The following is a 24,176-nucleotide window of genomic DNA, read 5'->3' on the forward strand; positions in this document are numbered from 1 at the left end:
ATGTCCTCGAAAAAAACCTCAGCAAAGAAACAAAAAGGTGGGAAAAAAGCTAAGGAATCCTCAAAAGGAAAACAAACAGAGCTCGGTAGGTAAGGTACAACAGCAATGAAACAAACAGTAATCTGGTCTCATGTGACAGCTACCTTAACTGTTTTGGGCCCATACATTTAAGTAAGCATGAGATAAATTAGAATATGCTATTTCATATAAATAACTGAGACACCTACAGTTACTGATTATGGTTTTGTAACCAATATGTGGAACATAACAAAGCTATATTGCAATATTTACACTTTGTCTGGATACTTTAGATGTAATAGTTTATGGTGTTGTAGTAACAGTATTGAATGGGAAATTGCAAAGCTTATATGTATTAAGTGGTGAGATTCACAAAAGCTAACAGTCCAGGGAGAGAGCATCAGGCAGAGAGAGGTGCCCCCAGAAACAGGAGTTCAAGTGCTCAGGACCGCATTGTAAATAAATGTACAATGATAGAGCTTGAGTATTTACTAGACTCTCACAGTTTGATTTTGCAGTGCATTTTATTGCATTTTTTTCTGAGGTATGCTGAGATACTGTCTCACATCATTTATAAAGTGTAAAGTTAATGGAGTGTAAGGCTAATGAGCCTTTGCTATATATAAATATTTTTTCCAGTGATTAATGCACGTTCTCAGAAAAGGTGGGAATGCACTCTCGCTTGGGTTTTCTTTGTTTTGTTTCATGGATTACTTTTTCTGCCTTGACAGCTGCCTTTCTGAAGTTGCTTTCGCCCCTTAACCACCTTTCCCCCCGCAGCTGATTAATAGCTGTTGTGCCGCAGAGAACACTGCACATCAGCGCTGGTCTCTCCTGCCCTGCGTCGCTGCCGGGTTTGCAGACCCTCTCTCAGCACCCTGGCACCCAGAGCGAGCCTGCACCCCCTGCCCCTGCCGGCACACCAGCCTGTGGTGCCAGCAAACCTGTCCCGTCTGTCCCCTCCTCGCACACCTGTCCCGTCTGTCCCCTCCTTGCAGGGCATGGTTTGCACAGAAACTGCCCCAGCAGGTGCTGGCAAGTGGCAGCCAGTGCCCTTTTCAACCATGGAAACTGCAGCGTGCAGCACAAGATGACCAATTTCTTACAGCTTCTCTCTTGTGCAGACCACCTGCTCAGAATAAAATGAGCTTCCAAATAGGCTAACGCATCCTGAAGATACAGACCTATTCTAAAAGGCTTCACTCATTTCTTGCGTTAAATTTGAACAGAATAGAAATTAGTTTTGTTTTTTCATCAGAGCTTAGTTTTAAATCTATTGAGATATTATAAATATTACCTGAACAAGGAAAGAACTGTATATTTATGGTTACTTTGTTAGGAAGAAAAATTACTGATAACATCATGTTGTTACATTTCAGATAAAAATGATGAAGTTGATCTTTCTATGGCTAGTATAGGTGAGTGCTACGATGACTGGGCTTTAAGGTAAAAGCTTTGGAATACTTTAACCATTTTGAAGCTTCAATGTTACTAGTGCCAGGGAAATAAAAGATTTTTTAATGAATGAGAAAAACTAGGAAGTATGAAGAAATGTAGCTATTACAGTAGTGCTTACAGTACCACTCTGAGTAGCAGGCAGCACAGCAAGGAATGCTGAAACAGGTATGCGTTTGGAGAAGATGTTTCTATCTTGTGTTGAGAGTAGCTGGGATGAGGGGAAATAAAAAGCATCACAACATAATTACAGGGTGCAAAATGTTGGCATTTAGTAACAGTTAAGCAATTTTAATCTTTGATCTTTGTCAAATCATCATGAAATCTGAAGAGAAGATGATTTTAGCATATCACTTGCAGTTTTTAATCATAGCTATCAATAGATGTTGATTAACATCTTTTGCTTTGTAGGGGAAAAGTCTGCCATTTAAAAGTCACAAGATATCAAGCATTTCTTTTGCCTTATATACAAGAAAAGTGCAGTTTTAAGTGTGGCCGCAGTTCAGACCTTAAGTATGGAATTATTTGAATTTAAATACTTTCTTTTTTCTTACACACCAAACATTTATATATATTTTTTCCACATTTCTGGTTGGATTTTCTTCTGACCTGATCTGTGCTTTATCGGAACAACCCAAAGGGTTATCTCATTAATTGGCTTTTAGCACTATGGCTTTTGTTGCTGAAAGCTAAAACAATGTGGAAAACTAGGAATACACAAACTAGGTAATTTTTTAAGATATCATAAATCACTTGTCTTCCTCCATAACCCTTTGAGCACACATGTGGAAGTGAAAATTGCACTCTGATTAGCATCAACAAAATGCCTAAGCTGCAGTTAATGAAAGTGGACAGTAAGTGATCCCTCAGATTATGAAAGTGTTACTTAAAAGGAAATACAGGGGGGTTTTTTTGGTGTTTCTGGACATACTTCGTTTCGTCAGTAAAAGAGAATTTTACCTCCACCTAGTGGCAAGTAAGGTTAGAGCTGTAGTATCTAATCTTGCTAGAAACCTGTGTTTAAAAGCAGGAAAATAAAGTTGCTGTGTACAGCCCACTGTCTGTGCAGGACTTAAGGTGTCTGCATGGTGTCTCCTCAGCGTAAGACCTGCAAGTGTTCTCTGCCTCTCTTAGAGCTTCTTGGTCCTTTGTGAAGGGCTTATAACATTAAGACCTGTTGAGTGTTACAAATCAGTACAATTTACTATTAGAAAAAACAACGCTGCTCATGTTATAGTATAGAATCTATTATTTATAGTCAATATTTACTATATAGATAGATCTCTATTATGTACATTCTATAGTAGTGAATCTTTTTTACTATTCTATAATATAGAATTTCAGTCCTTTAGACTAAAACAACGTGCATATTTTAATTCTGATCATTACTTTGTTTCTACACATGGACTTACAGCAATAAAGCATTGAAAAAAATACACTTAGAGTATCCGTCCTATTCTGCTCCTCTCATAACAATGCCTATTGTATTTTTGCTTAACTTTAATGCATGCATGTATTGTTTCATTTGATATTGAAGCCTACATATCTTTGAAAGGTGGATTTTTTTTTTTTAGCATTAGCATTTGTGATTCAGCATTTTAAAAATAACATCCTACAAGCTTCTTGAATAAACACCAGTCACTCCTGGTTAGGACTTCTGGTATATCTAAAAATAAAAATAAAATTAATTGTTTGAGCTTACTTAAAAAGTTATTTGAGCCACAGGAATAATATTATGAACATAAACAAACATAAGAGTCAGCAAATTATGTTTATAAATTTTCTGTAGGTTTTATCCCCCCCCTATTGCATGAGCCACATAACCTACTCTGAAGACTGGGATATGTACACATTTCTTGTTCCTTTACTCTCCTGTCTGTTCTGTCCTGTGAGCCAGCTGTGCACAGCAGAGGAGGGAAGTTGCATTCTGCTTTGGTGTGCAGCTCTGGGTTTCTATCCTCTTTCTATCTTATGGAATTTCATTTGCAAAAGGAGGTCTAGTTTTTTTTTTTCTCCAATATATCAAAAAGTAAAGTGTATCTGCAGTGTTGCAGTTTGTACTAGGGTTTGAGTCTGCATCCCCATGACATCCCAATGAGGCATCACACCCTTGGCTAGGGTGACCTGGGAGCACTGCAGATCAACTTTTGCAGTTACTTAAAAGAACTAAATGTTTCAAATTATCCTGGAATAAACACTTTTTTCTGCACCTGGTCTCATAGCCAAATTGATAAGCAAAAGAAGAATCTAGGTCTTGGCCTTATTATGTACAGAGAATAGATGTCAGAAAGGCAAGCACAGGGACTCCAGAAGATAAACAAGACCTGAGTTGGTTTGGTGTTACCAACCGTGAGTTTGGACCAGATGACTTTCAGAGGTATTTCCCAATCAACATCCCTACAATTATGTATTTTTGGAAGCATCCACAGAGAAATCCTGGAAATCTCTGAGATATCAAAAAGGAAAGTGGTGCGATATTGACCGCAATTTGTGAAGAAAATGAACTAATGGGCTGCATGCTACCAATGGATGGTGTACACTACAAAATAACTACTGAATACTAAGTAAATCATACCTGGTATAGTGAAGGGTGTACCAGAAACATCATGCATATTGTCAGTGTTACTGGATGACTATAGCAGAGTAGATGCATTGGATGAGCAGCACTGAAAGATTTTAAAGGATAAATGTCAGATTCGTCAAACATTATGTGTTATGTGGTAGGCTTATGCAGAGATTTAGCTTCCCGAATGATAGAGATTAAGGAGGATTTATCACTTTGTCAGTCCTTGTTGGCTTAGGTTAGAGATGGCTTCTTAAAACATGCTGAACCAGCTGGTCAACAGAATCATTTTAGATATACCAACTTTAATTTAAGGCATACATAGAGAGAAAAATACCACAGGTGCTGGGAAACCATAAAATGTTAAATAATTCAAACTAAGAAAACATAATGAAACAAAGATGATAGAAAGTATTAGCTATTATCACAAAAGCTATCTCATGTCAGTACATAAAAATCCCATGTATACGTGTCCCTGAATCTCTTACACTTTCCAGTTTATTGAAAAGATGAACATTCAAAGTGAACATTTGCAAGCCTTCTCAGACAAAAGTACTGGCCTTCAAGAAGAATGTCCTTACCCAGAAGCTGAGACACAGAGCACAAGCCTGCTCGTCATGGCAGCATTGCAAAGGAAGAAAAGAGTCTCTCGGATGGCAGGATTCAGCTAGCTTGGCCTATAGTGATCTCAGTCACGTATAGCTGTTGCATAAGCTGGAAGGTAGAACGTGTACTATGGGAAGGACCAGTGTCACGTACAGACAGCTGACACACACTTTACAAGAAGTATAGTGTATTATCTTCAGATTGAGTGTTTGCAAAGTGCAGTTGGTGGGTCACTAACTGCACCCAGCCTCACTGAAACCAGTGAGGGTAACAGTACTGGAGTTAGGATAAGAAATAGCTTCATCCATGTTAATTCAGAACAAGCTAAGAGGTCATGTGTGTAGAAAACAACAGCCACATATTCTCCAGCAAAGCTGAAAACAAACATCTGGCTTGAATCTTAGCGGCCTTGCTTTAGTCTCACTTGCTTAGAGAGAAATAGATGCAACTGGACTCTGAACTCGATGAGAGAAAGATGAAAGTCCAAAATCAGAAAAGCATCCTTATTTGGGAGGGTATTGAAGCCTCATCTAGATTAAACATTGGCTTAATATGACAACACTCTACAAGAAAGGACTACAGTATATTTATTCAAGTACTCTCTTAAATCAGAGCCATGCAGTTGTGTTCTTAATGTCCATTCATGACTCTTCACTAAAGCTCTTAATCACCTGTTGATCAAGAGGAAAAACCCCTCATACTAGGAATAATGTATTCATTAAACAGAAAATGTTAGGTAGAGTCTTTTCCGAGATTAACAAAATGTAATATCATTTGTATTCCATGCCTTCCAAACCAGCAAAAACTAAGCTGAGAGATTCAAAGGCATTCTGCTAGGCAGCAGTAAAGACCCAGAATCTAAGTGTATGGTTATGTTCACACAATACTCTGATATTTGTTTATCAAACAGTTTTGCTTTCTTTCACAGGTCACCCAGAAATCTTTCCTTTAGTTTTCACTACAAAGACCCAAGAAATTTTTAATTGCCGAGCTGATGAAGATGTCACAGAAGAAAATTGTTTCAAACTTATTAAAAAAGAGGACATCATTCAGGACCTGAAAACAAGAGCTACAGTTTCTGACTTCCACCCTGTCAAAAAAGTTATCCTAGTATGCAGCTTATTTCATTCTCACTTTAAGGCTTTGTGCTCTCAGAGTACATATTCTTTCAATGATAAAGCCTGTCCTTGTTTGACTCTGTAAATACACTAATGCTGTAATATCTGAAGGCTATATAGGTCACAGACCACTGTCAACTCAAAGTTTCTCATGGATCACCATGCGCTATTTTTTTAACTAACTTCAGATTGAAAATATGCTAAAAGTATATAAATATTATCCGTTTTGATTCTATACACTGGCAGAGCTTCATGTATTTTGGCTTCCTCTAATTCACAGCCTTTTTATTGAGAATCATTAAACCAGTTAATTTTCTGTTCTCTGTAGGAAAAATTAGTTTTGTCCCAGGCATATTTTTATTACAAAATCAAATCAATCTGTTATTTTCAATTAGCACATGGAATTCTCTGTTAGGACCACAAGATTAACCAAAGATACTGAATTTACACTAGTGGTAGCTTTGCCAGTCACAGGTTTATGTCTGTTTTGTATGTTATTTGCTTTCAGTTTTCCACTAATTGCTTTACTTATAATAGGAATATCCAGGGGAAGAACTTTTGGTAGTTTTTGATGCAAAGTTCCAGTATGGACAGAATTTTTACCTGGTTGCTTCTGAGGAAGCCAAGGAAAACCTTCTGAAGGTAAGAAAATCCAAGTACACCACAGCATTGTTCTCCCTATGAAGATACTTCAGAGTCTTGTCTCATACATGTACTTCAGGAATGGTACTGTATTCATAAGCATCTGATGGGCTTATCATGCCAGAAGGTTTCTCTAAAGGTTAGTCTGATACTGGAAAAATACATTTATCACTGTAAAAATATCTTTTATACTGAGAAAAACTGAATAAAATTTTTGTAGTTTGCTTCAGAGGGCCAGTATAACCCCTATTGCTGCAAAAGCATTCATTTCCTCTGCCAACACCCAGGTTTCTAAGGCAGACATAAAACCAGAAGATTACAATATATTGGGCATCTTCAAATACATATTATTTTTCACAATATGTATGTATATGTTATTCAAATAATACTTTAAAATGTTATTGAGTTCTGAATAACTCTAGATGCACAGAAAATTTCCCCTTGTGCTTTGCATCATAGGAAAAGGTTTATGGGTAGATTATACAAATTTTCAAGGTGGATTTGTTGTCACCCAACATCAGGAGAAGTAACAAGTAATAGAAAAGCAAATTGTAATTCCAGGCAGGAGTTTCTACATTATATAATGTAGAAAATCACCATAAATTCTTGTTTTATAATGGTGATTTACTTTAAAGACAGTCTCTCTTTAGTAGTTAAATGTGTAACATTTATTGGAGAATTCTAATGCATAAATGAATGGGACCTAACCCAATTGTACCCAGCAACACTGCATAGAGAGGCAGAAGAATGTGTGAATAAGGGCTGAAAAAAATGGGTTTCTAGTCAATGCTTACATTTCACTAACATATTTTTTTTAAATTACCATTTCTCACTGTTTGATGTCACAGCCTCCAGAAACTGTAGAAGAAAAAAAAGATGACGATGAAAAAGAAGAAGAAAGTGAAGAGGAAACCCTGGAAGTCCAGCCTTATAAGCCTCCTGTCCACAAACCTTGGGTTTCTCTTGGCAGTGAAAAGGAAGTGGAAGAGGAGTCTGTTAAAGAGGCTGTTACAAAGGTCAGAATCAACAGATGTTAACCATACGAACAAATATTATTTAAAAATTATTTTAAGTTCCTTAACAAAAACAGTCAAAACTGCAAGTTGAAATCCTAGTTTTCCTGGGGGTCTTCTAAGAAAACAAAAAAAAGAGAGAAATAGAGAAAAATAAAGTAGAGAAATAGCTCAACTTTTAACAAAAACTGAAACTGCTGAAGAAACTTTTTTTTAAACAACTCTGTTCTCTTTAATCCTGCAAATAAGGCACATGAGACTACATTGGACATATCTGCTTTTTAAGCTGTAAATTCAAAACTCCTGATCATCTTTGGTCATCTCTGCCACTTTTTGCTCAATTTACTATCTGGCCAGATTAGAAGTTGAATCATTGTAATTATATTCTAAGGACCTAGTTCTATCTCCATGGAGCCCAGTGAACTCTGCCTCATTATATGAATGGCATTTAAGTCACACACAGCACCTTTAAGGCCTCTCTACTTCAGAATCAATGTTTTCAACTATAGGTACTACAAGCTGACTTTACTGAGGGACATACTTGATTAACTACACCTACAGATTATACTGAGAAATTATACGTGCAAAAAGTAGACCCACTCACAGCTGTCACCTAACTTGTAATGTGTGGTGCACCTCCAAGCATTTAACTACCAATCAGTGATTTTTACTCGATACCTAAATCCCTGTTCAAGGAAGACTGGCTACATTTTGATAGTTCTCAGCAACTGGACATCCTGCTTATACTTAGGAGGGTGTCTGATTGCTCTAAAGCTAATTTACAGTCATTAAATTTAATGAGTATTCTGTACTCTACCTTGCTGGCAAGGTCCACTCAGAACTATTCTCAGCTGCCTTCCCTTCTGCTTCTGTGGGAGGTGCTGGAAAAAGTACTTGATTGTGAATCCAGGACAAAGAAATACCTCTGTACTGCCTGAAATCAAATATCTGCCTCTCTTTGAGGGCAGAAGACAAGTCACATCCCTTCTTCTTTCTGAGTTCTCCATATAAGGAAACTCCTCATTCAAATTTTTGTGGGTTCTCTTGGGGGTACTTTTCTCTCCCCAGGCACTTCAAGGGAAATGGAAATACCTCACCCAGAGTGGCAAATTGCACTAAGAGGGAAGGGCTGAAAAGTCCTAGGTCTTGGAAATCCAGTGTCCAGTATCACACAAGACCTCCTGCAAATCAATCATTTAATCACAGGTGCGGTTTTGATACTGCATGAATTAGAAAATGTAATTCACTTATTCTACTAGCAGTAATCCAAAACATTACCTAAAGGCAACTTCTTGTTTCATAAATACAAACCTGTCTTCTGTTACATATGTAGGTTATTTGTATGAGCACTTCAGATTTTCAAAATGCAGAAATATAGGTAAACTCAGCACAGAAATCGTGATTAGAACAAAATCCACAATTACATAAATGCTGCCATTTTACAGAATGAACCTTCAAAAAACTTTCTCCTCTGCTAACTACAGAAATATCTCTTTTCCAGATTAAGTATAGGATTTCTCGAGTACGCAGAAAGTTTGGTGCACCAATTACATTTACTGATAAGAACGCTTCACATGTAAAAGACAGTTACCTTGAATGTACGTCCTATCAAGACAAATCTTTCAGTATTAAAATGCTCGAAAAAGATGTGGGCATACAAATGGTTCCAAAACTTAGAGAAGCTATTACTCAGACAACATGGTAAGTGTGAGAAAATTTCTATCAGCTTATTTATCAACCTATGCACTGTTTCTGATCTCAACTAAGGTTATGTAAATTAACTCAACTCTTCTGGAGTGACTGAGTTACAAACTGATGAAGAGAACAGGTCGCATCTTTCTTCTTTCGCTCTTTTCCAAAGAGTTTCTAGAAAAAACGGAATATACTTAGCTTTTAATTTTACACATTACATGGGTTTCTGTCTTTGAAATTGTTTCTATACGTACTCACATTCTAATTTACTCCAATTGGTTAGGACCTATCCAAAAAATGCAGCCACACAGTATTTTCCTATAGAATTGTCAAATGAAGAAAAAGAAGAGAGTCTGTCATCTGGGAAGCTGAAGGAATTTCTTACATCAGTACATTTAAGGTAAAATTACTGCAGCAATACACATTTAAGGCTACCTGAAATTATACAGAATACATGCAAGAACTCTTGTCTGAGTGGACCGGTTGTCTGGTCAAATACTGATTTTGTTTGTTTGCTTGTATCTGTAAACTTTTTTTTCCTTATTATTTTAATATTAACAAATATCAAGTTGTTTCTATGAAAATTTCTATAAATTCTATGCCATACAAATATGAATGTTGGTTTAAATAGATATTTGAACTGCTGAAGTTGATAGCGATACATCTTTCCGAGCAAGCAAACACTGCTCACTCAAGCAGAGGCTTATGCAGAAGAGCAGAGATGGTGTCCTACAGCCCTTAGTCGTGGGACAAGTCCCACTTACTAATGCTTTGTGCACAAGAATTGGACAACTGCACTGTACTTGATCCATACAGAACTTAAATTATTGGTTAGATTAATTATATTTAAATAGAAGAGGGTTTACTTACAGTGATGCATCACTGAGGAATTAATACTTTTTTTTTTCACTATTGTGGTCATAATTTTGTGTAAAATAAAAGCTGCCTCTTTACAGACATATTTGTAATCCTATTGCTCAGTAGTCACATCTGGATTATTGAAAGTGTTAACTGTTCTTTTCACAAAACAGAATGGAAATTGCATTGCAGCAAAATGAAATTATGAATGCTTTTTTTGATGACTGGAAGGCCCTAACAGAAGAGGAAAGCAGTTCTGGCGGCAAGCCAGATGTTTATCTTAAAGCATACCAATCATTTACAGATCTACACTACTTCAAGGACAGGACTATTAGCTGCGTTTGCTGGCATCCAACCATTTCTGATAATGTGGTTAAAATACTGATTTGAGACTTGAATGACATGTATTATATAAAACATGCATCTTTCATAAAATTATGAGCTTTTAAATTTAAAAACAAATCAAAACTCATTTAGTATGTCTGTCTGAACTGATGATTTGAGACAAAGTAAAAAATGAGCCAGTTAAATTCTTTGTAGAGTTCAGATAGGACATGTAAAGTCCCTCACGCCAACGTAGAGTTGAAGATGACAGTAAAGGGCAATTTCTCCTTTCTGAGGCTCATCTCAGCAGAGCTGACATGCCACCAGGTCCTGCTGGTGGCCCTGCACACCCCTGCTCTTCTCCCCACAGCTGGTCTTGTAGCGTGCACAATACTTGTGAGGAATGTCACAGCCACAACGGGACATGGATGTCACCAGGCACACTGAATGTCTCCTCCTGCTCCCTGCCATAGAGTGTTGCTCTACACAGTCAGGCTTACAGGCACAATTAAGTTCTATATAAATGTCCTAACTGCACAGCATACCAATAGCCACCGCTGCAGCCTGTGTATGAAGTTAACTCGGCTACAAAAGATTTGATTTCATGATGGATGACCAGAACTATATGCCTGTCACATCATCTCAGGTGTAGTATTACACCATTAAAGAGCAGTGGCAGAACTTAGGTTTTATGGCTCATTGTTAAATAACTTGATTTTAAGTAATAAAAATAATATCCTCTAATTTGATCTACAAAAAGAAAAATATATTTATATGTTGGGATTTTTTTCTTTTTTTGTTTTCCCTACTGTATTCAGAAAGTACAAATGTAAAGTCACAATAATTAACAGCACGTTGAAACTTGAATTGTCTCTTCTGAGAAAATTAATCTCTCTCAATCAGGGATTATAGCCGTGTCAGCAAGAGGGCGGCTGTCTTATGAAGAGCAAGTTAACCTTTCTGATAAATCATTGCTGCAGCAGCCAGTAATACTTTTTTGGTGTTCTTTTGACCCTATCCACCCTCAGGTATTTAATCAGGACTTTTAAATATGCCAAGTGTTTAAATAACAAGAGAACAGACAGTTAATGTGACTCCATTTCTCAACTACTTTGTTTTTCTTCTTTCTAGTTAGTGTTGGAGTGTCCTGAAGACATTTGCTGCTTTCAGTTCAGTCCAAGTGATCCCAGTATCATTGCTGGTGGCTGCATCAATGGACAAGTATCAATTCTCTGTTTAAGAATAAAATAGGATATTTATGTATTTTCTTACAGTGTAAAAATAAGGGTGGAGGGATGTACTCAGCATCTGTAATAACACATAGTGTCACAATACAGATGTCAGGGAGTCCCAGAGATTCCCTGATTCTGTACTGAAGTTATGCCTGGTTATTCCGTAGTTGAGCCATTACTGTACGATGCTTCTTTGTAGTACTGATAAATAGTTCAAGCTATAAAGACAAGTGTAGCCTTTCAGCTGATTGCATCAGACTGAAGTGGTAATACTTTAAACACTTCATAAATTCTAGAGCAGAGAGTGAATTCCTTATTTTTCCCCAAACCTTCAAGAATTGTATTTGAAGAAATGTGTATTAATATAAAGGATGAAATAATTTGTGATATACTAATTTCTCATTGTAGATTGTACTGTGGGATGTTTCTCAACATGAAGAAAAGCTGCAAAATGTAAAGCCTGTTGCTGATGAAACTGAGATAACAGCTGTTAGCACGGTAAATGCTTCCATTTGAAATAAATTGCAGTGTATCTATATGTCTATGGGGAAAAATGGGTGAAGGTGTCCTAACTCAAAACAGAGGAGTAGATCATCTTTGCAATGAGAGACTAGAAAGGATAAGAAACCTGATGAGTTCATGAAATAAACCCATTATCACAATATAATTTCTACCTAATTGGTCCAGCTTAAATAATTTTACTGTATTTTCTGCAGACTTTGGCTTCAATAAGACTGTTCTTTAATGGGCACCAGCATATACTCAACTCTTGGTTTATGAAGCTTATCAAATACATAGAGCATTTGTTGCTGGATAAAATATTGACAATTATTCTGGAAGTTTATGGACAGAAAAAAGTTAGCTTGGAAGATGAGAAGCAGGTTTCAGTGGAAGGTGACTATCAAGGGGATAAGCAGAACAGAGACCTAAGAGCAGAGGAGAACTAATAATTTAATAACTAATAACTTAAGTGAATATGTGTGTGCCTGTGGAGGCACGTTGGAATCCTTTTTAGAGCTTCATATCCAAAGACCTGTTTTGATGCTTTCCATTTTTTTTACCAAAGGGAAGGTATTAGTTCTATAAACTGATCTGAAATATGTGAATAAGCATTCACAGTATGTAAAATAACCCTTTTTCTTTGACAGATCTACTCTTGCATTTTGGAAATTCACTAAGATATCTCTTTTTAAAATATTTCTAGCCATCACGTATGCAAGTCCAGCAGAATAGCACAGAGCCACCCCTAGTGAGATGTTGTGTAGTCTCTTCCATAACGGATAGTCATGAAAAACCAGTAACAGATATACATTGGCTACCAGATTATTCCGAGGTGAGTTTAAAGATTCACTTTTTTTTTTTCTTTTTATTGTTTTCCTAATCTACTTCAGAAATAATAGTGTAAACTAAAATATTAAAGATTCAATTATTTATAATAGCCTTCATTATTTCTCACTGCATTTTCTAAATATTAAATAGTCCAGTGCCACTTGTCCTGTTCATTGTGCTTTACAACTGTGCTGTGTTCTCAATGTGATATGAATCTGCTTATACTGGGGAAAAAAAAATCTGTACCTTTACTGAACACTGTAATTCAAAATTACAATAAGCCTTCCATATCTAAAATATGTTGAATTTCTACTACGAGCAATCTAGCCTGCCAAGAAGAATTCAGAGAAATAATTTCAATTACCTAAATATCTAGGCACCCAAGAATTGTGTTATTGTAGTTATGTTAATTCTTCTAGGTACTGCCTGTGTACTCAAAATTTACATTTTCTCTGATGGTGTTAAAGCTCCATAGTACTTAGAGTCGACGTAATTAAAGGGTCTAACACTATTACATGAGTATTGGATGCTCATTTACTATCAAAATAGTACACATGATCTTTAAAAGATTTATGTTTTATTTGAAAACAATTTTTTAAGACTTCATAAATAGTGCAGTCCTTAGCAGCATTACCAGAAAAGTGGGGAAAAGGGTGCACATGTATCATAACAAGAAAGCTGATGCAGCTGTTCATTATTACATTATGCTACAGCGGTACCCATGGATACGAATTGGTACCAGATGTAAACATGAAGAAAGGGATTGGACAGCAGAATGTTGTTGTGGGTTTGGTTGTTTGGGTGGAGTTTTTTTTGGCCAAGGTTTAGGCTCAGAAAGCTGTTTTTATGTTCATCTGGGATAAGAGATACAGGAAACCCACGCTTGATAAATAACACTGACAAAGAAATCACTTTCTCAATATTCAGCAACAAGTACTAGCACATACTTTTTGTTATATAAACACGGAATGTGGCAATGTGTGTCAGCATTTGCACAGCATTGTGGGTTTTATGGCACTGTTCCTAAAATCAGCACTTTATTATTACATATAAATGAAAAAATGTTCGAAGTTATATCCAGAATCTAATTCAGCTTTGCACAGTTGTGAGACTATAATTTGGACTCCAGGTAGGCAACTCATGAATCAAAATAAGAGCAGGATTTGTGCTAAAAAAAAAAAAACAAAACCAAAAAAATGTAGCTGAAACTTTGCCACATGGTTGATAAGTATAGTTTCAGCCAAAATATATATGTTTTGCATATACTGGAAATTGTATTGGGTATGGGCATAGCCTATAATCACTTGTTCCCCTCCCTCTGACATATTTTCTTTATTTTTCTGAATAAATTAAAATAAATTTGGTATAAGACAATAACTCTTGGTAAATGATAAGTACTATAAAACCTGCAGAACCCCACATACACAAGTTAAACTGTTACTAATAAACATTTGAAGGCACCACTATCATCCTGCAGTGTGGTCTAATTGAGTAATAATTTAAGAGAGATGACCCATGGTGTAAACGTGGCAAAGAGACATTCCCCCACTACACTTAACTGTTTGAGATAAATCTATCAATGATTTGCTCTTTGGTTAAGCTGGATGAAAAAGCTACAAATCTTAAAGAGAGCCTGACTTTCAGTGGTTCCAGCAACTGTTTATCCTGCTTACTTAATTTAGAATTTTAGGTATTTAGGAGGCAAAGCCAGTATCAGTTCACTTGAAGTGCATTTGTAAAATAGCTTGACTTTATATCTACAAGTTAGTAAGTCCTAATTTTCAAACTTTAACCAAGCAGAAACAGTTACTTAGTTTTGAGAAGCCCACTTTATATGTTGAAGTACTTACTTCGCAGAGTATAGTTTTTGTCTCTCATCATCTTCTCCCTCTGTAATTATTTTTACTGTTATTTTTAGGAAAATCAAATGGATGCAACTTCTGAAAACAGAGCTGAAACTTTTGTGCAGCTTGTAACCTGCTCTCCTGATTGGTATATACAATACCTACCCTATGAGGCACCTTCCAGTTCCCTTTGGAAAGCTTTATGGAGCATGTTCAGTGATTTAACTAGCGCACTTCTGGATTCCTATCAGCCTGTCCTGAATAGCTGAAATTCTGTATGCAGAAGACATGTATATCAAGTTCTTGGCCACTTAAGCCCTTTACCAAAACAGCACTAAGGGTTCCCTAACTGAAAAACCTGATGTGTATAGCTTTATATTCTACTTATACTTTAAGACTGTTGATCACACATACGTTGGTCTGCAGAGCCATACCCCAACACTTAACATTGATTTTGTAACTTCCACAAAAAGCTGTTAAAGATTTTGAGGTCACAGAAATACCGTAAACAATATTTAAATTTGGAGACCTAGCTGGAAAAATTATTCTGTATGAAAATCCTCTTTTGTGGACTGGATAGTTGGTCATGATAGTTATGACCAAATATTATCCTGTGTGAAAGACTGACAGGAGAACAGAATGCAAAAAGTGAAAATAATTGTTTAGCTTTCACGACGGCAAAAGGCTTGAGGCTTCAAGGCTGGGATCAACCATGTATTTGCAAGTTACATCAAAGGGAGGGTCAGAGAGACAAGAATGTGGTAATGATATGAAGTTATTTTCCCTAATCAAATACAGAGAAGATTTCCAAGAATTAAGTTAGAAGAATGATTGCAAATGCAGTTGATAATAGGTTTACAGTGTAATGCAACTAATGCACATGGAAGAAATAATTTAAAATACTCACACACTAGGCCTCCAGATTAAAAGTATTCATCCAAAGTAAGAGCAGGGAAGTCAATGTAATGTCATCCTTGAATAGCACGGGTCCCTGAGCAACTCCTGATAGAAAAGGGAGACATGTCAGTAATGAGAAAAATTATAATTGTCTATATTGAATCTGAATGAACGACCAGAGTAGAGCAACAGGAACAATCAGAGGGCTGAAAACTCCGATGAGATGACAGATTCAAGTGAGTGGAACTGTTTGCCTTGAATTGTTACGCACGAGAACTGGGAATCAGGTTCCATTTGAATTACTAGATTACCTGCTACAGAGTTCTTCTGTCCAGTTCTCGTAGCCTTCGGGAATTTCACCCAGGTAGTGCCAGGAACCTCATCCAGTAGCTTTCCATAAGCAAACTGTATGGATGCTCTCTTGCTGCTTTGGTATAGGTAAGAATTGATGAAATGCTGAAAAAAGGAATATATGCCATAATTTACAAAGGAAGAAAAAAAAAAAAAGAGCAACTTTAAAATGTATGGAAACCTGCATCTGACTGACACAGAAACAGGGAATAACATCATATAATCGTTTTGCAGCTCAATATTATTTTGGAGTAATCCAGCCATGAAACCTTCATCTGAGAAATTAAAAGAGGAGGACATTTTTGGTATGCCCTTTGATGTTCCAGATACTTCTAAGCATCTAGATCTCTGCTGGAAACCTCTCGTAAAGGTACTGTAGACAATTATAGCACAGAAGGATCAAGCCAAACTGTAGATATGATCAAAATTCCATAGGAATGTTTTCTTTTGCTTCACAACTCTCTTTATTTTTTTTCTCCAGTAAATTGTGAGTTCCTTGTGAATTTATTTATGATTATGAAATGAAAATCTTCAATGTTACTCCAAAAGTTCAATAAAACACATTTTGAAAAGCTAACTCACAAGAAACAGCGTAACTGTTTCTTAAAATCTGCAGTAAGTGCAAAAGTAGTTGTATTAAGAGTGTAAGTTCCTGTCAGCCTTTTTAACTGCTGTGCCATCTCAGGGGCTCCCAAACTGGGAAACATGGCCATGGTCAACAGAACCATAATTACTGGCAACCCAACAGTGAGTCTGATGAAAACGGTCGTAGCAATTTGTGAAAAAAGTAACGTTAGGTAAAAAAATCTGTTCAGTAATCTGTTAGGTAAATATATATATTTGGTTTTATATTTATTTATTTATTTATTATTTATATATATATATATATATATATATATACACACACACACACACACACATATTATATATTCTATTATATATAATTATATTATAATTATATTATATACTATATATGTATATTATATATATAATGTGTCATTTATATATACATTATATATATGCATATATATATACACACATATAGATATCATTTTGGACCTGCTGATCTGTGCTGCTCAGAATAGCTGCAGCTGGTACAGTTGTTGAATCAGCATGACCACTGGAATGGTTATTTTGCTAGAAACATGGCAAAATCCTTAAATGGAAAGCTTAACACAAGAGGAACCACAGCTTTACATTTTCTCTGTGTTTGCCCATGAGGCAGCAAATACTGTTAATGGAGTATTACAAAGAAACTACAAAGACCTGCTTCACTACAGCAGAAAGTCATTTAGTCTTGTACCTCAAAGATCTGACAAAATGAGTTAGCAAATGCTTTCTTTTCTGAACAGATAAACCTGTGTGAAAATGATACCAGTGCAGAATACAGTCCCATTAGAATTAATTTCAGGGAACTGCATTGTCGGTACAAAACCTCAGGTAATATTTTTATTACACCATATTGGGGAAAATGTTTTTAATAAGCTTATATTTCAGTATATATAATACATAATGAAAGCTGAGCAACAGTGTATATTTCAGTATATATAATACACAATGAAAGCTGAGCAACAATATATATTTCAGTATATATAATACACAATGAAAGCTGAGCAACAGTATATATTTCAGTATATATAATACATAATGAAAGCTGAGCAACAAAATGTTGTGTAGCTGAATTCATCTGGGGAAAAAGATTTCTCAAAGATACTGGTATTCAAAGTGCGACACGTGTTGACTACAAGGATGTGTACATGTATTGAATACAAAAAGAGCAGTTCTGTACCTTACACACTAGATGTACCTGCCAAACAGAGCCTGTATAGAGAGAGGAGTACTTCAAGCAAAAATGTGAAAGTGCTAGAGAGTATCTCCACCAGCCTTCTTGTTGGAACTGAAGTAAGTGAAAATAATAGATTACCAGTGAAAATATTAATCCAAGATATCTGAAAGACTGGAAAATAAAACAGTATTTTCACAAATGTATTTTCACACTTGTTTTCTTCAGGAGTTAACTGAAAAGATCTATCTGGACATGCCACATTTTACTCCCATTTTAATGCATTTAGCTACATGCTTAAAATAATTTTAAACCCTCTAGTATTTGGTAGAATATGAACCCTTACTTCAAGGGCAGAATTAGAAGACATTTCCATAATACGTTGAATTTAACTTTCTGCTATCAGGAACTAAACAGTATTTCCTTATTCCTGAACCCGTAAGATTAGTAATATTTTTTATTGTTTCCCCAAATGCCAGGTGAAAACACTTATAACACAGACTCCTCCACAACTTATTTGTACTTCAGGAAGCCCCAGCTATTCATAGCTCTTTACCTATCCCAAGTATCTAAAATTCAAAAAATGTTCCCACTTTTGGGTTCATATGGAAATGAAAGTTTAGCTTCTAGCTACCTTTTTGCTTCTAGTCCCTTTTTCCCCAAAGACTGGAGCAAAGCATGAACTGTGAATATGTAGCAGCTAATTCTGCAGGAAGGCCTGCTGAAATACATCAAGGACATTAAAAGTTGTTTTGGCAATACATAACTGAAAAACAACGATCAAAATTTTTTGTGGTTTTTTCAGTCATTGGCTGCAAATTTAGGTTTTAATTCACTCAGAAATTATTTAATGATGGTTATAATTAAGTCTCGGCTTAAAAATAAGTCACTTTGTTATAAGCCACCAAGCTCTAACATCAGCATTTACTTGATTTTTCTGGCATCACAGGATGGAGATATTGTTTATTCTGACTGGAAAGTGGAAATTGATAGCGACTCAGAAAAGCAAATTAGTAAGTTCAAGTTTCTCAATACCCATTTAAACCTTAATGTACCACTAACTTTAAAATATTTGTACCTATACTCTGTCCTTTTAAAGTTCTTGCTCATCTGCTATAGTCTATCCCGCTGATGATACCAGGATTTAGCAGTACCCCCAAAGCTTAAGCAGTTCAGCTCTCATGACAGAACAGCAAAAACCCTCTGCAGAGTCACAGCTGCATCACTATGTCCATATTGGCACAAATCATGGAAGTAACTAGAACTGTGGCAATTGCAGTTTCTATACCTTGTGAGCCAAATAATGAGGCTGATGTCTTTGGAGCCTGTGCTCGTTTTGTCCTGTGTAACTCCCATCGTGAAGATGACCACGAGTTACGAGCAACTGCCTTTTTCATTTCATTAGGTCAGAAGCACATGCAGAAATACACCATCCACACTGAAACTATTGACAGTCTCCAGAGATCTCCATTTTTTAAAGACATAATTCTAAGTGTTGGAGGACAAACTTTTGCCATTTGGAAAGAAGGGGTTACAGTAAGTTACTTTAACACAACTGCAAGATAATTTATATATTTACAAAACAGAACTATAGTAGCTTCAGAGACTGTATTTTCAGAAATGTTTGTAAGTCACGAAGCTTCATAGTGTAGAAATAAATCAGATACATGAAAATATTTTCCTTTTTCTTGACATCAGAAAACTATTTTAGAAATAGCTTTGTAAACTTGCCTTTTACAGAACAAATGAAGTGACCTTATTTAATTCCAACCTTGCAAACTAGCTTCTCAATAAATTATTTCTGTTGCTACGGAAACCAAGAATAAAGGCAATGTGTGATAAACAGGTCTGAAGAACTCATACTGAGGACACAGTCTCTTAATCCTGTGAAGATAAAGAAATGCTGGGTTTTTTACAGTTCCTCTCATGTAGGAATCCAGGCTAGCTGCACTTGGCAAAATCTGTAGACCACAGATTTTGACAGCAGATAGACAGATTATCTTAATAGACTTCAGGTGAGATATCAGGGTTTTTTACTTCCCTACAATTCTCTTTATCTGCAGAAGGTGATACCAATTTTGCCATTGATACAATTTTTGTAATAGGATCATTGAAATTGCAAATATTCCTACATGACAGGAGATTTCAAGTAGTGAATGGATAGTACTGTTTGATTGTTGGGTCTATCTTTTATTGTTTTGGTTTTTTGTGTTTTGTTTTGTTTTCTAAATAATCAAGAATGGACCAATCCTTCACTCAAGCTGCTCTGCAGGAAGATACACTGCAGGAAAATGGTCCTTAACAAGACCAGGAGTTTTCTTCATTGGCAGAGATGATGGAAATATAGATATTTGGGACTTACTAAAGAAAACGTATGAGCCATCTCAGTTCCAGAACATCTCTGAATCAATGATCACTTTCATCAGCCCCTGGATTGCCTCACGTATGTAGATGGTGATTGCATTTTACTGCATCACCCTGTTTGCAAAATGGCCTGACTCCAGGGCACACTCATCTTATAACAGAGCCTCTTATAGAATAAATACCTACCTCCACTAATTTAACACTGCACTGTATATCCAAAACCACAGACATCAGTTCTAAGTGTAGTACCATGGCATTAAGCAACTGAAAATATTTAATTTAAAAAAAGTTTGAAAAGACAAACATTAAGGGGAATGTCATTTGCCAAGAAAACAAGAGAGCAATGCCACTGCCTTTTGCTGCAGTTAACAACAAACCAAAAAGACCACAACAAAAGTGAACTCTCTGTAGCTCATGTTTGGGTGGAGGTATGTGTTACTGAGGAATTTAGATTGTTTGTATGTTTCTTGTCAAATGTCTTTCAGCAAACCAGCATTTTTTAGCTGTTTCTGATGATCTTGGCGTACTGCATGTTTTGGAAATCTGTCAGACACTAAGTCAGCCTTCAGAGAATGAGGTTGGTAAGAATATTTATCCATCTCTGTGACACTATATCCTGAAATACCAACACAGAAACAGGCCTGCCTGGAAAAACCTGCCTTATAATGCTGGCAATTAATTTCTGATCAGTATGGCTATATTCTACAAAAGTCACCTGTAGCAAAGCTGACTTTGTGTGGAGCTCAGATTGGAGACACCTAAAGGAAATCTGGGTGACAGCTGGCAGAATTCTACTGCTCACACCCAGCTACATGAGAACAGTAAAGAATTCAGCATTTTTTGCCACATGCATAAAACGACACCTGGTTTCATGCACTGAAACAATACTGTAAATATACTGAGTTTCTCTTTCTTTACACCTTTTTGTCTGCATCTGCATCAGTTTTCCTCCTGTAAATTTGTTACTTTGATTTACATGTCTTAGTATTTGGCTCTAGCTTAGTTAAAGCACATTTTGCAGACTATTACTAACATTACCCCTTATTCATTCTCTTCTGCAATAAGGACTACCTGTACCTAAGGGCCATGGGAGCAATGGAAACAGTTTTAATTTTTCTTTATTTCCACATTTTCAGTTGTTCTTTCCCCTCATCTCCCAGTCAAAGATCAAGCTAGTGTTTTCATCTCATCCAGCCCAGCAGTCTTACCTGCTACCTAGTCTGTTATTTTCACATTGTCTTCCTGTCAACCTGTCCTGTTCAACATTGTCTTCCTGTCCAACCCCAATTTTAAGTTATGTATGCACTTAAATAGTTTATAAATATCCCATAAAGGTTTGCTGTGTGCATGGAGCAATGTAGCACCAGGTCAGCAGCCTCATTTTAGTAAAAGTAACCTCACCAAAGCAAGGCAGGAGCTAAGTGCTATAACATGAGGAAACACATTGCTTCTGCTCAGATTATGTGTGTTTTGGAACTACACTAAAGCACAGGATTTTTAACCCAGGAGAGGTCACTAATATTTAGATTATGTTCATTCTAACTGAAGTATTCACTGAAAAATGTTTTTGTAGAGACTAATGGAAGTCCTGAAGGATGATCTACTCAGAGTCAGTGTCATAAAAAATATTTAACCCCATGTATATCTGTATCCAGAATCAATTGGTTTCAATCCCCATCTTATATTGTTTTGCTGCAAATTATTCAGATAACTAGAGATATCTATATTCCCAATACAGGTAAACTAATAATACTGTTTAGGATCATAAAAAATAATTCTTTGTCTTCGGGTGTGTAATGACCCTTGTTTGTCATTGTGTTAACAGCATGACACCATACTTGATTATTTTGAAAGAGAAGTCAAATACCTGAACTACTGTGAACAAGAGTTTCGAGAATATCAAGAGCTTCAAGCCAAAACAGAATTGAAATCAAGCTGGAGGCACAGAGGGAGAAAACAGTATGTTATAATTCGAATGAAGAAAACTTTTTGTTTCTTTGGATCTTAAAAATGCACCTGTTTTGCTAGGCAGGATTTCCCATATTATTTTAAAAAATCAGAGTGATCATAATCAGAATAGCTTAGCAGCTCCTTATTTCATATTTACAATTCTCTGGAGTAGAATTGATGGTCCTAGTTTACCTGAGTTCAGCTCTTGGTTAAGTGCAACTCCTGCAAGAGCATTGTGGTCATTTAACAACTGTGAATTTGCTTTTCTTTTTGTGTCAATTGCTCTTTCAAAAACGTAGACTTTAGCAACTTCTCTATGAGCATTGCTCCTTCAAGCAAGGAGAGACTCCAGCCTTCCATTCTTTATTCACATAAGGATTTTGCCTATCCATTCTTTTGTAAATGGTTTAATAAGAGCAACTAATCAACCAAGGAAATAACAATTCAGTTTATGTAGCCCTAGTTGTTGCCTATTTTCATTAATTTGTAATAGCACGGATACTATCCACTAGAAAGCAATGGGAATGCTTTCAGGTTTCAAAGCTTAACAGCACGTTATTGTCTGTGTTTTTTCTTCAGAGTATGACTGCTCTATAGAAAACAAAAGAAGAGATGGAGGAGCAAGAAAATGCAGACTACGCCATGTTTCTGGCCCTGGAGAAACAGATATTAGCAGATTTAGTACTAGTAAACAGACAAGAAATACTTTCCTCATTAGATACCTAGAGCCCATTACCAGCTTTAGAACCAGTGAGCTTTTTGTTTCAGGACCTCTTTATTTCAGCAGAACATCTGTAGCCTCAGAAATAAAGTTCCTGCAGTTAGAGATTGTTTCTTTAACTTTATCCATTTGTTTACTCACAATGTGGTTAGAGAACAACAGCTTTGGGCACACTTCCACCTCTGTCTTTCATTAATACAGATATAATGAACATGCTACCTGTTGAAATAGTAGTTTTTGAGGTTCTGTGTCTCTCAGAGCTCTATACCCTTTAGTCACTAAAACTTGCACAAGCTATTGTTTCCCCAAATAGCATGTGCAGTCACCTGGATTACAGCAGGGAAGAGAGGTGGCCATCACTGCTGCAGGAGGGTCCATCTCAAGAAGATGGCTACAATGCTCAAAAGGCATCATATAGTGCTCTTGCAAGGAACAGTCAACATCAGCGGTCCCTCAACAACAGCAACCTGGTTTATTCCCTTAAATGCAGCCACAACAAATATTCTGCATGCTATTAAGTCTTCTATTTATTACTTACTACATGTAAATGATAGGGCAACCCCTTGCATTTCTGTCAAATCCATATGTTGATGTACTAAGGGGGGGACCATATAAATTACTAAACAAATTTCAGGGACTGCTGTACCAAAAGCCTAGATCTGACCACACTATTCATAAACCCCTCAAATTTTGCAGGCTGAACCACTTCCATTTATCATCAGATTAGAAAACAATTGCTACTTAAGCCTGACAAATGCTTACAAACAGAAAACCAAAGCCATTAAAATACATTGTTCCCTTGAAGAAATCAGTATTATTTAGAACAAAAAGCTTTTGCCAAGCACACCGTGGCTGTTGCATGTATGCATTTCTGTAAAAAGACAATTATTCTTGAGAGGGATCTAATGGTGTTATACATAAGTTTTAATATTTACCAGTGTAAATGAGTAACAGCTCATTAATATTAACGTTCGTCCTCCATCCACAGAGATGACTCTTTCATAAGCAGTGCTCTGCTGGTTGCTCAGTTTCAATAGCCAGGTCAAACACCACGTAACTGAGCAGAGCCTGTCACGCGGAAATTAAATCTATCAGAGGAGGACAGATTAAACTCTATACGGTTGAGTTCACTCTTTCCATGACTCACCAAACTGTTTGAGGGTCAGAGACTCCTGTCAAACAAATGTCCATATGGTCACAGTAGACACCAAAGCACAAAAAACAACTGACACACAGGGGATTTGCAGAGAGGATCTTCAGCTGACAAGCGATAGCCAACTCCAGTGCTCTGCTTCATCAGAGTAAAACGTAGCCAAATACAAAACAGGAGCACTGTGAGCCTCCTGTGTTCCAAAATAAACATGGCAAATTGATTTTGGGCAATGTTAAAAACATGACCCTTCAATTTTCTACAGT

The 24,176-nt window shown here is 36.4% G+C and overlaps 1 protein-coding gene across 1 annotated transcript; it reads left to right on the top strand.

Moving 5' to 3' along the window:
• Window positions 1-22,765, top strand: DNAI3 (dynein axonemal intermediate chain 3; the record flags this gene model as incomplete). The annotated part of the gene is made up of 22 exons (XM_080348683.1): window positions 1-85; window positions 1,398-1,436; window positions 5,571-5,752; window positions 6,298-6,402; window positions 7,251-7,418; window positions 8,917-9,116; window positions 9,391-9,507; window positions 10,139-10,329; window positions 11,193-11,317; window positions 11,421-11,510; window positions 11,930-12,019; window positions 12,726-12,854; window positions 14,769-14,842; window positions 16,177-16,312; window positions 17,295-17,382; window positions 18,132-18,163; window positions 18,675-18,738; window positions 19,131-19,261; window positions 19,964-20,168; window positions 20,575-20,666; window positions 21,915-22,052; window positions 22,637-22,765. The coding sequence occupies 22 exons, from the start codon at window positions 1-3 to the stop codon at window positions 22,763-22,765; spliced, it is 2,610 nt and encodes an 869-aa protein (XP_080204809.1).
• Window positions 22,766-24,176: the final 1,411 nt, after the last annotated feature.

Source organism: Nesoenas mayeri (assembly GCF_963082525.1).
Source record: "Nesoenas mayeri genome assembly, chromosome: 8".
Classification (NCBI taxonomy): Eukaryota; Metazoa; Chordata; class Aves; order Columbiformes; family Columbidae; genus Nesoenas; species Nesoenas mayeri.